The 13,951-nt window shown below is 38.2% G+C and overlaps 1 protein-coding gene across 3 annotated transcripts in view; it reads left to right on the top strand.

The window, feature by feature from the left end:
- LOC111048112 (interaptin) overlaps positions 1-8,738 on the top strand; it is a 31,517-nt gene extending 22,779 nt beyond the window's left edge. For all 3 annotated transcript variants that reach the window (XM_039433997.1, XM_039434006.1, XM_039434011.1), the window contains one exon: positions 8,405-8,738. In XM_039433997.1, coding sequence (XP_039289931.1) covers positions 8,405-8,497 — 93 coding nt within the window. In that variant the 3' untranslated portion in view covers positions 8,498-8,738. The remainder of the gene's footprint in view (positions 1-8,404) is intronic.
- The last annotated feature ends 5,213 nt before the right edge of the window (positions 8,739-13,951 follow it).

Below are 13,951 nucleotides of genomic sequence, written 5' to 3' on the forward strand. Positions count from 1 at the left end.
ATCTAATCTCGCATTAAAACCTAGGGCTTATAAACTGCTGTTGTTTGGAAAGTGATAGAAAACTCTATGCTCATAAAATTATTCATATACTGGGATGTAACATTACTGTAGTTTGAATCACAGACAGGTTTTCTTAATGGTGGTGGTTACTTGGAATCCACTTTAGCTAATTAATACATTTATATTAGATTACATCAACATGGATAGAGAATTCAATGGTACTTTTGTAATGAAACATTCCCATGTGAATTGTCAGCATTTGCTGATGATACAGCCCTATTCTATAAAAGTAATTCCATTAAAGAAATGAGAAGAAATGTGCAGTCCGATATCAAACTATTGAGGAGTGGTTCACCTTAAATTGGATGGTTATGAGACCGAAATCAAAATATATAATTTCAATGCTCGAAACATAAAAGGGAAATTAATCAAATCTATTCGAATGTTGTATTTTGCATTTATTGACTCGAAACTACATTATGGTTTGTCTGTTTGCGATGGTGCATACTTTACTATTATAAAACCTGTAAGGGATTAAGAGAGATAGAGAAAGATTAAGAGAGGGAGTGTGTGAGGGAGTAAGAGAGATAGAGAAAGAGTAAGAGAGGGAAAGTGTGAGGAAGTAATGATGTAATGCCGGCTACTTAGATTATGCACGTCCTCTTTTTATGGCTTCTGGAGTACTTCCCTTCAAAATGGTTTGCATCTATAAAGTTGTAAAAATATTTTTCAATAGAGCGAGTATTATTATTATTTAGCGTATGGCATTTTTGTCATATTTTGAAGATTTCACACGGTTATAAGAGCACGTCAAGGATTTATATGTACTGTATTGCCTGGGGACTGGGTACAGTGAAGTCGTTGACCTCGCCCAGGTTGGCAGGTCTCTCACATGCTGATATGATGTGGTGCACTATCTACACACCACAGTCATATAGTGAGGAGTCTGCAAGTCCCCATTTGAAAAATGATGCATTGTATCTCCCATGTTGGGTTTAAATTCTGTTGAGCGCCGCCCAGATGCCCAGGGGAGCACAAAAAAAGGAGGCTCTCTGGCATTCCAGGGGCTGATTCTCTCTCCATCTTCTGGTCACTGGTCAGTACCTCTCGTCTTTTAATTGCTCTGCCATCCTAATCGCTGGCCTTCTGGACTTCAGCTTCCTTCTATATAAATCTGGAATGTCCTGATGGCTAAGAAGTATTTGATTAGAGCTAATTCTTCCATAGAGCCGAAGGAGAGCTTGTGTGTGCTCTGTGAAGAGGAGGTGGGGGTATGCCGCTGAGCACTGGGAGCAAGGAAACTGGAGTGGATTGTAAGACTCCTGAAATTATGCGCATTGAATTGTTCAGTTGCACATTACATCTACAAGGTTAGTATGCCAGCTATTGATCCAGGAAGAGGTGAAGTACTCAGAAGTAGCATACACCAGGCCCAGGCTAGAGCACCTTTGAGTTGAGGAAGATCAGCCTCAAGTTCTGCCTCATAGTTTCCGAATGATGTTGTTTCTGGAGCTGCGCTCCAGCCTTGCTCAATAGGGACTGTCTCAAGGATTGCTGTTCTTATTGCTATCGCTTTGCTGTGCTTATAAAGTAGTCTTCCTAGCAATTAATAAACTGGGCTAAGCAGAGCTATTGGCCGATAGCTTTCGACCTGATTGGTCATCTCCCCAGGCTTCAAGATTGCTACAAACTTTGACCTTTCCATAGCATGTGGAATTTTCCAGTGGCAAGTATGTTTTAACAGAAACGGCTCAACCATCGCCTGGTATTTTTATCCAGCATTGAGTAAGAATTCTGGGTGAATCCATCAAACCTTGGATCCTTACCAGGCTTCATGCCCCTCAGAGCATTGTCTATGTCATCAACACTAAATGGAGCAGAGAAATGTGGGTTTGGCATAACTCTCTCCCTAAGGATCTCCAGTTGCCTTATCTCATCAGTGTTCTCTAAATTGTGGTTTGCTTTGGAAGTTCTAACAATGTGCTCAACATCCAAATTAGGCTCAACTTCAGTTCCTTGCCTGCTTGGCTTTCTAGCTGCACCAAGTACCACAAGCTCCACACTTGTCGGCTAGAATGTTTCAAATCTAGCATTTCCACTGTTTTATCCCATCGGTCTATTCTTGCACCATCCAGCTCTTTCAGAAGCTTTTCAGCTACGTGTCCATCTCCAATCTCTTGGAATCTTTTGTAGATGATGTTGCATTTATCATTCCAGCCAGGTATATATTCTTTTTTGTATCCCCTTGGAATGTGTTTCTTTGCTGTTGCGATTACTGCACCAACAAACCTCTGGTAACTTGGTGGCAGGTATCCATCGTACACATTTGTCAAGATCTACATGCATATTCATTCCACCTTGCCTTAGAAAGGTTCAATCTCGGTCGCTGCTTTGAGTTAATCAGGAGTATCTGGATGCCTATTATTTCATTTGGAACAGGGCGGTGCTGACTATGAGGAAAATCAGATCAAATTGCAGACAGTGGTTTGCCAGAGCTATCTCTACTAGTGAAGCACAAGTCAGGATTATAGTATGTTTCCCATCCATCCGATTTGAAGGTCCCTCTTTGTTCGCCATAAAAACCAGTTACATATTGTTCCTTTCCTCCCAGTCTAAAAGAGGTACATTCGTGCCACAGCTATTATTATGGCTATAGTTCCATGTATCATGGTGTTCTCCAATATGCATGAGTAATCAAGCTGTGGCAGAACCTGGAGTGGCCACTCCACTGCTGGTGGTCCACGAGTTTGTCCAACATCGTCACTCACATTCCAACTCGACTGTGACTACGCGGCTGACCCTGGAATGTTGAATGTGTTGGGTCTCCAATCCACTCAACCCGTCTGACTAGACATCCAACATTCGACCCAACCTAAACAACCCCATTCGCGGTCCGACGTCCAATCTAACTTTGAATGTTGCACCTCAATTTGAACAAGAAATCGGTTAGTGGTCCATAACTTGAATATTACTTCTGATCGTCCGAAGGATAGAACAAAAACTAAAGAATAATTTATAACTAACCTAGTTAAAGAAAACCCGTTTTGAAATCACCGTATAGTTGGAAATGAAAAATACAGTTATGTATATTATTTAAACTGAAAATAGTAACGATCATCATAAATCTAAGTACATCAAAGCCGATTATTATCTAATGCTGAATAGTTGAGATTAATGCACTTGAAATTTATTCCTCATTCGTGGGATGATCATATAGGGAAGACACTAAATACCAGCTGAAGTAGCATATAGATCCTTAGGATGAATTCCACTATGCAGTTTTAGAATTACAAGAATGTATCTTGATTATTGTTTATTAGCATAGCGTTTTTAGTTTGTTAATCCACTACAACCTTACATATTCATGAATAATAATGTTACAAGCTACTCTAGATTTTTATAAACTGCATTTAAATGTCTATCCAATCATTTTTATTGCTTCACATAAATTGTTCTATTTTTGCAGCTTCTAGAGAGAGCTCCAGGTCATCCAGTTGAAGATCTGAGCTGTTTGGATAATGACACTACTTTGAATAGTGGTTCATTAGCAGATAGTCAATCAAGCTGGGCGAAATTTATGAATGTAAGTTTCCTTCGAATCAATATCTTCAATTTGAAAAATATTTCCTGTAAAATTAAATATAAAAATATTTCATTGTTCATTCCACTTATCTAATCTCGCATTAAAACCTAGGGCTTATAAACTGCTGTTGTTTGGAAAGTGATAGAAAACTCTATGCTCATAAAATTATTCATATACTGGGATGTAACATTACTGTAGTTTGAATCACAGACAGGTTTTCTTAATGGTGGTGGTTACTTGGAATCCACTTTAGCTAATTAATACATTTATATTAGATTACATCAACATGGATAGAGAATTCAATGGTACTTTTGTAATGAAACATTCTCATGTGAATTGTCAGCATTTGCTGATGATACAGCCCTATTCTATAAAAGTAATTCCATTAAAGAAATGAGAAGAAATGTGCAGTCCGATATCAAACTATTGAGGAGTGGTTCACCTTAAATTGGATGGTTATGAGACCGAAATCAAAATATATAATTTCAATGCTCGAAACATAAAAGGGAAATTAATCAAATCTATTCGAATGTTGTATTTTGCATTTATTGACTCGAAACTACATTATGGTTTGTCTGTTTGCGATGGTGCATACTTTACTATTATAAAACCTGTAATACTATGATGTAATGCCGGCTACTTAGATTATGCACGTCCTCTTTTTATGGCTTCTGGAGTACTTCCCTTCAAAATGGTTTGCATCTATAAAGTTGTAAAAATATTTTTCAATAGAGCGAGTATTATTATTATTTAGCGTATGGCATTTTTGTCATATTTTGAAGATTTCACACGGTTATAAGAGCACGTCAAGGATTTATATGTACTGTATTGCCTGGGGACTGGGTACAGTGAAGTCGTTGACCTCGCCCAGGTTGGCAGGTCTCTCACATGCTGATATGATGTGGTGCACTATCTACACACCACAGTCATATAGTGAGGAGTCTGCAAGTCCCCATTTGAAAAATGATGCATTGTATCTCCCATGTTGGGTTTAAATTCTGTTGAGCGCCGCCCAGATGCCCAGGGGAGCACAAAAAAAGGAGGCTCTCTGGCATTCCAGGGGCTGCTTCCTCTCTCCAATCTTCTGGTCACTGGTCAGTACCTCTCGTCTTTTAATTGCTCTGCCATCCTAATCGCTGGCCTTCTGGACTTCAGCTTTCTTCTATATAAATCTGGAATGTCCTGATGGCTAAGAAGTATTTGATTAGAGCTAATTCTTCCATAGAGCCGAAGGAGAGCTTGTGTGTGCTCTGTGAAGAGGAGGTGGGGGTATGCCGCTGAGCACTGGGAGCAAGGAAACTGGAGTGGATTGTAAGACTCCTGAAATTATGCGCATTGAATTGTTCAGTTGCACATTACATCTACAAGGTTAGTATGCCAGCTATTGATCCAGGAAGAGGTGAAGTACTCAGAAGTAGCATACACCAGGCCCAGGCTAGAGCACCTTTGAGTTGAGGAAGATCAGCCTCAAGTTCTGCCTCATAGTTTCCGAATGATGTTGTTTCTTGTCTCCAATTTGGCCGCTACACTCCTTAGGTGCTGGTTAAAGGAGAGGGTCCTGTCCAGGGTGATTGCCAAGATATTTCGGGAACTTATAATGTTTCAAGGCAGCATCATTCCGTGAGACCCTCAGCTCAGTATTTGCCAGATGAAAGGCTGATACTTTCACAGTGCTAGGCCACAGCCTCTATTTCGAACAGTAGTCTGCCAGGACTGCTAAGTCACTTGTTAGTGTCTCCTCTCCAGTCTCAAGGCTATTACTCTGTGTAGCCAAAGCTGAATCATCTGCTTATGCAAATACTCTGGAATCGACTCTAGGAAGGTTTAAGACATAACGGTTGAAAAGGAGAGGAGCCAGGGCTGATACTTGTGGCAGACCATTGTCAAGCCTTTTTGTCCGACTCATCCTATGCCCAATCAAAACCTGAAAGGATCTGCTTTACAGCATATATATTGTAGACAAGTCTTACAATAAGTTGACATGGAATAACTTTCAACACTTTATAAATCAGACCTCCTTGCCAGACTGTATCATATACTGCCTTCACATCTACAAAAGCTACAACTGTTTTTTTTTGTCCCTGATATCCAGCCTCAATCATGTCGTCAGTGCCAAGACTTGATCCTCACAGCTGCGCTCCAGCCTGAAGCCTGCTTGCTCAATAGGGACTGTCTCAAGGATTGCTGTTCTTATTGCTATCGCTTTGCTGTGCTTATAAAGTAGTCTTCCTAGCAATTAATAAACTGGGCTAAGCAGAGCTATTGGCCGATAGCTTTCGACCTGATTGGTCATCTCCCCAGGCTTCAAGATTGCTACAAACTTTGACCTTTCCATAGCATGTGGAATTTTCCAGTGGCAAGTATGTTTTAACAGAAACGGCTCAACCATCGCCTGGTGTTTTTATCCAGCATTGAGTAAGAATTCTGGGTGAATTCCATCAAACCTTGGATCCTTACCAGGCTTCATGCCCCTCAGAGCATTGTCTATGTCATCAACACTAAATGGAGCAGAGAAATGTGGGTTTGGCATAACTCTCTCCCTAAGGATCTCCAGTTGCCTAATCTCATCAGTGTTCTCTAAATTGTGGTTTGCTTTGGAAGTTCTAACAATGTGCTCAACATCCAAATTAGGCTCAACTTCAGTTCCTTGCCTGCTTGGCTTTCTAGCTGCACCAAGTACCACAAGCTCCACACTTGTCGGCTAGAATGTTTCAAATCTAGCATTTCCACTGTTTTATCCCATCGGTCTATTCTTGCACCATCCAGCTCTTTCAGAAGCTTTTCAGCTACGTGTCCATCTCCAATCTCTTGGAATCTTTTGTAGATGATGTTGCATTTATCATTCCAGCCAGGTATATATTCTTTTTTGTATCCCCTTGGAATGTGTTTCTTTGCTGTTGCGATTACTGCACCAACAAACCTCTGGTAACTTGGTGGCAGGTATCCATCGTACACATTTGTCAAGATCTACATGCATATTCATTCCACCTTGCCTTAGAAAGGTTCAATCTCGGTCGCTGCTTTGAGTTAATCAGGAGTATCTGGATGCCTATTATTTCATTTGGAACAGGGCGGTGCTGACTATGAGGAAAATCAGATCAAATTGCAGACAGTGGTTTGCCAGAGCTATCTCTACTAGTGAAGCACAAGTCAGGATTATAGTATGTTCCCATCCATCCGATTTGAAGGTCCCTCTTTGTTCGCCATAAAAACCAGTTACATATTGTTCCTTTCCTCCCAGTCTAAAAGGGGTACATTCGTGCCACAGCTATTATTATGGCTATAGTTCCATGTATCATGGTGTTCTCCAATATGCATGAGTAATCAAGCTGTGGCAGAACCTGGAGTGGCCACTCCACTGCTGGGGGCTTATGCACATTGACTATAGACAGGTCGTCTATTCTCAGTACAACCAAGTGGACATTATATTCCTGACTTTGTAAAATGAGGGTAACATTCTCCAAGTTTGCTCTCACATATGTAGCTATGCCATAACATCTATGGTATGTAGCACCAATAATATCATATCCAGGAAATCGCTCTCTTGAGTAAAACTGCTCTTTTGATTCAGTTGAGTTTCTTGTAGAGATATCACATATACCCTATGCTCTAACATTAACCTTTAGAGGAAATCACACTTTGCTCTAATAATGCCTTCAATGTTCAGGTGGCATACGCATTTTGATACCAGGGCCTAGTCATACTATTCCTACATGAATAGTAGGCCCTACTCTAATTAGGGCGAATGCACTCATTCATTGACTGAATGAAAATGCGAAAGGTTTGGATCATCTTATAACCTGAGGAACAGATTCGATGTAACAGTGCCTAAACGAAATATTTTATTTTAAAAAAATCTATGCTATTTGGGGGCCAAAGTTTATAATCTCTTGCCGAAAGCCATAAAGGAGATCAACAATATAAACATATTTTTTAAACGACTATAAAAAGACCTCATCCAACTGGATGAAATAAGCAGCTTTTTCATCTCCATAATACAAATGACCATTAGGAAATAAATTTTATCATCCACAACAAAATGCATTTTATATACCTTACATTCATTTACATTTACATACATCTAGCATAAAATAGAGTTTATCTTTATTGAATCCAAAATAAGTTTAAAAAGAGCAACAAACGAATACAATCACCTTCTTCTTTTTTAACCTGAACCACGAATTGTTTGAAACTGATTAAGAGTGCAGTATAATTGATGCGAGCTAGCAAGTCTTTTGCTTGATACTTTTATATTTTATGAGAAGTAACCAAAAGAATTAATAGAAAAATAAATTTACAAAACTCTCCATCCCCCACAGTTTAAGCCTCGGCATGTTTCCTTCACTTTTTATTTATTGATTATTGTGTCAGCGACTATTGTTTAATTACCTATTATGCTTTATATTTTGTTATTTCCTTTTCATTTATTTGTTGTTGTCACACATATTTATGTTAGTGGTTATCTGTAAATATTGGGAATAAAATTTAATTTGATATGACTGAGAATTAAATTCTTAATATATAATAGTATTTGATTAAAGAATTAAGCTGAATGTAACGTTTCAAGACTATATCATTCAAAATTTTGTAAGAAACTAGTTTTAATTAATTTTTTCTAAAGCCTGAAGTTCAACATTCCCATTCCAGGTGCTTTTTTCATTAGAAATACCGTAGGCTATCATAAAATTATGGCATGTATGCAATAAAATGTATTCTATATAAAGGCAAGCTTTTTTGTTGAAAATATTAGATTTTTCTATGTAATTATACTTGAAGACCAGCAACGAACTTCTATTTCTATTGTCTTTTTTATTTTTCTAGTTATCGAGTGACAACAGACCAACATCGGAAAATTCAAAGCCAGAACCATCAAGAAAGCTGAATGGATCAAAATCAAAACAACCCTGGAAATGAAACTGATGAGGCTATCCCTAGAATTATGTTTTACTCACAATCTTCTTATGAAGATTGTAGACTTAATCTCAAATTGTAATAGAAATCATGCCAAAAGCACTGTTATAAATATTTAAATTATATAAAAATTAAATTAACAAATACAAACTAGTCATTGTATGACATTGATGAGAACCTATAGTGTATGCAATACAGTATTATAAATATAGTAATAATTTTATCACGGAAAGTTTCATCGAAAGTGTTTGTTTTTTTTAATACCTCTCTCATATGAGTGCTACTCAAAAGCCTTGTTTTCACTAGTAGAGTTAGTGGTCGAGTAACTGGCATACTAACTCTAACGAGCTAAAGCTACTCTACTTACTTGGTCGAGTAACTGTTTTCATTACAGCTGAGAATAGTAGGTAAAGTGTGTTGTCTAGTGTATAAAACTAATCTTAAAAACTGCTCTACTCTACTCTGCTAGCTGTTCTCCTTAGAATTAGTAGTGGTAGAGTAGAGTGAGAAGCGGTGGTGGGGGAAGGCAAGTGGTAGAGTACTATCCCACTCTACTCTACTAAAAACTAGTACTTTTTGTGTAGTTGAGAAGTTGATATTGTGGTAATTATTCATATTGAATGAAAAAAACTAAGAAATTGTCAAAAAACCACATATTTATTGATACTTAGAAAGACCGGTTTCGGTTATTAATAATAACCGGTTTCGGTTATTAATATCATTCAAAAACTAGTACTCTCTACCTTGACTCTATCATGAACGTTTTCATTAGGAGAGTTTACAATTTAGTACTTGCTAAGGGAATTCAACCACTAACTCTACTAATAAAAACCAGGCTTAATAGAGAATCCAGTGTTTTTCCATTTGAAGTATATAGAGACACTACGAAAAGTAGAAAAAATTCCACATAGAATGGAACAAATAATGTTTGGCCGATTCCTCAGCAATACCATAACATAATTGAACAGAAACTTTGAAGTAATGCGAGTTCAAGCGGAGGGGAGAATAGAATTCATCTCTACTATCTTGATATTAAAGGCGACTTGCACACTTGAGCAGAAAGCAACAAGAAATAATTTTAGTGCACGGCTCTCTGAGAATTTTCCTCACCTGCGAATGCAGCAGCTGTTTTTCCACTTGTGAATGAAGTTGCTTTGCATGTGTGGTGATAGTCTGCTCGCACACTAGCGCAACATGCAATCAACAAGACGCAACTAGTACTTTGCTTCTGAATGTGATTTTCCATTCATTCACACATTAGTCATTAGACCAGTATGAGATCGATGTCACCTCTGGTGAAAGACACCGCGTGTCTTTCGCGACATGACAAGTTTTTCGAAAGGCAGCAAAGGTCGCTCATGTTGCCCAAGTCACTCAAATGCTTGCTTGATATACTCTCTCTCTTCTTTATTCAAAAATAATTTCGAAGGTGAAAAAATCATCAATCGAATTATTGTCAGACAAATGACAAATGAAAATGCTTGAAAAATACTCCGACAAGTATGAAGTAATTCGGGTTGAATTCGGTAGGAATTATTCGAGTGGGGGTAATGTAAATTAATGAAAATCATTGTTCGGTACTATTCCTACCGAATAAAGAAACCGCACAGTACCGAAAAAACTCTGAACCCGCTGTTTTTTTTCGTGCTGATTTTATTCTGGAGTATTGGATAACTTAGATACCAAAAGTTGACTTTCTAGACCTAGGGAGCTTTTCGAATTTCGAATAAAATGAAATAATTCGCAGCTCTATCTTCATTGAGTCCTAAGTTACAATTTTTCAAAAACAATTGAAGTTAGAAAATGAAATTCAGAGGAATTCCAGTTTTTAATCGACCGTATCTTCCGATTTCCACTATTTGATTCAAAATCCATCTGAGCGTAACTTTGTGCTCCACAGCCTGGGACCAGGTAGGCGATTCTATCTCAGATAGATTTGCAGATACACCTACCTGATAACAATGTTCCGTGTATTTAGAAATACATCCAAAGCTTTGACTATCATCATTAACTTCATTGCTCTCACATTGAGATTTTGCTCAATAATAGAGGTTTTTGAGATCATGTTCGACCAGAATCACCCGTTGGATGCGCAATAAAGTTTTCAGTATTTCCTAGTGGGATAGGCGCGCATGACACCTTATGGATAAAAATTTCAAACACTGTTAACTGTTGACCCAATGATCGGATCTTTTCCTCGAATAAAATATATTGTGAAGTTCGATTCGCTCGTTTCAAAATAAGAAAATGGAAAAATCACTTGCCCAAGTCACTCTCTCTTTCTTGATCTCTTCTTTATTGAAAAATAATTTCGAAGGTGAGGTTTTGAGAATATATCAAGCAAGTTTTTTCAAAACAATTTTTGTATATACTAAAAGCCTCTCACGTGGTTTTTCGATAAAGAAAAGTGGTCCAATATGGATTTAAGACAACTGAGCTTGTAGAGCATGGATTCCTCTACAATTGAAGACCAATTTACTTATGAGAGTTCCTATCATATTTCAGACTCTATATCAACAGTAACTCACAATCGTGAAAAAATAGTTATTATTTAAATAATTATTTTATTTTGCTGCAGCTTTTTAATAGTAATCGTATGAATAGAATCATTCATTGGAACGAAAAAAGGAGACAACTCTTTACAACTTTGAATATATTTTTCGAATCTTCCTTATCTAGTATATCCCTTAAAATATTATTTTACAATAACCATGCATTATCGCATATCATGCATATTAGGAATGCATTTTAGTCCAGTCAATGAAGTCAAAAAACAGGGGTTTGCGCATCTGATTAAGGGAAAGCTGTAAGGGAAATTATAAGGGAAAGTGGGGCAAAACCGACTGCTAGGGTCAAACCGACCCCTCACCGATTGACTGACTGGTGCTGTCACCATGCGGGAGAAAATTCACCAAGTATGAGTCAGATGTAGCTTGTATTCACAGCTGTAAACTAAATCATAAGAGTTCTAAAAATTATAAAGTTTTTTTTTGAAAATTTGTTCGATTTTTCAGTCACATATGATTATTTACCTGCCTAAAGGCCATTCCACACAGCACGTGGCGTGCGTGGCTGGACGCACGCCACACCGGCTACGCTAGCCACATGCCAATTCACACCGCCACGACTGTTGCGATGCTATACCAGCCACGTTTCCCGTCAGTATGCAGGAAGATGTCAACTCCGACGGTCCCGTGGTGTGAATCTGGATTTTCTTGTGGCTTACCTTGGTTTGATGACTCCAGCAGCAGCAGTAGTAGTGATAATGAGCTGGTTTTATTGTATTCGGTGACAGCACGGGACCAGTGGGTACATCCAATCAATAAAAAAAGGAAGACCTATTGCGAATTCCATCATTTAATGCGCGACCTTGAGGCTGACAATGATAGTATACGTTCTATACGATAGTATACGTCTAGTATACGTTCTGCGCATGCTCGGACCAAAACGTGGCCGGACACGTTTGAAAAGATCGCTCAGAGAGCGAACGGTAGCCACGCGTGGCTAGTATAGCAAGCGTTGCCGCGTGGCCGTGGCTGCTATGTGAATTGCTTCATTTGATTAGCTAGGAAGCGATGTTTAGAAAAGTAGCTAGCGTGCGTCCAGCCACGCACGCCACGTGCTGTGTGGAATGGCCTTTAAAATGGAATGGCATAAAACATGACAGCCTTATTTACAATTTTTATGAAATAATTATACTCATTTTTCTTTTCAATAATTTTGTAGGGTCCTACCCACTGTTTTGCGAATTTACGTTGAAGGCCCCTCCTTCGAGAGGGTTGATGTACCATTACCTTATCACCTTCTTGATACTCTATGTGCTTTTTACCTACGTCATAATAGGATTTATCCTTATGATGTATCTGTTGTGTTCGTTCACTTGCAATATTATACGCCTCTGATAACTTTCTCTGTAGTTCCCCAACTCTGTTATCAATACTGATTTCTTCAGTTACTTTTAGATTAGGTTCAAGAGATGCCTCGGAAGGTAGTCGCATCTCTCGACCATGTAACAAATAATAAGGACTATAACCCGTTACACTATGTTTCACACTGCGATAAGCCATCACTACATATGGCAAATAGGCATCCCAATCTCTACCGTTCCGCTTAAAAAAATGAGATAACATGTCATTTAAAGTTCTATGCCATTTCTCAATCAATCCGTTAGTTTCCGGTCGATATCCGGTTGTATTTAATTTTCTAATACCCAATAAATTACAAGTTCCTTTAAATAAGTCTGAAATAAAATTCTTTCCTAAATCAGTAAGTAGTTTTTTCGGTACTCCATGCCTGATAACAATATTGCATATGAATTCTTTAGCTATAGTTTCTGCGGTTTGATCTTTTATCGGTATAACTTCGCAATAACGAGTCATATAATCCATAAACGTCAGTATGTATTTATTACCGTCATCACTCACAGGATGAGGTCCTGTTATATCCAAAGATACTAATTCAAATGGTTCATAGACTGGATCAAAACTAACTAAAGGTACTTTCCTATGTCCATCTGACTCACGTTCTTGACATGATTTACAGTTTTGAATGTATTTTTGAACATCATTTTTCATACCTTTCCAAAAATATAGGGATTTTAATAAATCATACGTTTTATGTATGCCCTGATGAGCTGCAAATTTAGTATCGTGATGAAATTTAATTACTGTGTCAACTATTTTTAATGGGATTACAAGTTTTAATTGTTTACCGGTCATTTCATGATTATCTTGTTTAAATAGTATGTTATCATCGTCTATCACATAGACATCCGTATCGTTTCATGCCTCAATATCTTGAAGTTTTTGTATACAAAATTCATCTTCACGTTGAGCGATTTTCAGAAATTTCTTATCGATAATTGGTTCATCACAAACATCGATTACTTTAATAGATCGACTTAATCCATCGGCGTTTCCATGATTTTTACCTGGTTTGAAATGTATTTCAAATTCAAATTCAGATAATCTAATAGCCCATCTGGCTAGTCGTGAAGTTGGATCCTTTAAATTAAGCAACCATTTTAAAGGAGCATGATCTGTCTTCACTATAGATTTCTGCCCAAACAAATAACACCTGAAATGTTTAGTGCTCCAAACTAATGCTAACAATTCGCGCTCCGTAGTGGAGTAATTTCTCTTGGCTTTATTCAGCGTCCTACTTGGATAGGCAACTGGACACTCGATATTGTCGCAAACTTGAGATACAACGGCCCCAATGCATGATTGGGATGCATCACAACTTAATATGAAACATTCATATTATCACGTACACCCTGAGTAGCTTCAGAGGTGGGTGATTGATACCCAGGTGTTGCTCCTGGATGACTTAGCTCAGTCGTAATGTGGGCGGGGAAAGGAGGCAAGTCGAAGTTCCTCTTCTTTCTTCTTTGTGCCTCAGCTGGCGTGGACAGCACCTCCTGGTGCTTCTGACGGCGTGAAGGTTGCTCTCTTCTCT

The sequence above is a fragment of the Nilaparvata lugens genome, chromosome 1, assembly GCF_014356525.2.
Source record: "Nilaparvata lugens isolate BPH chromosome 1, ASM1435652v1, whole genome shotgun sequence".
Lineage (NCBI taxonomy): Eukaryota > Metazoa > Arthropoda > Insecta > Hemiptera > Delphacidae > Nilaparvata > Nilaparvata lugens.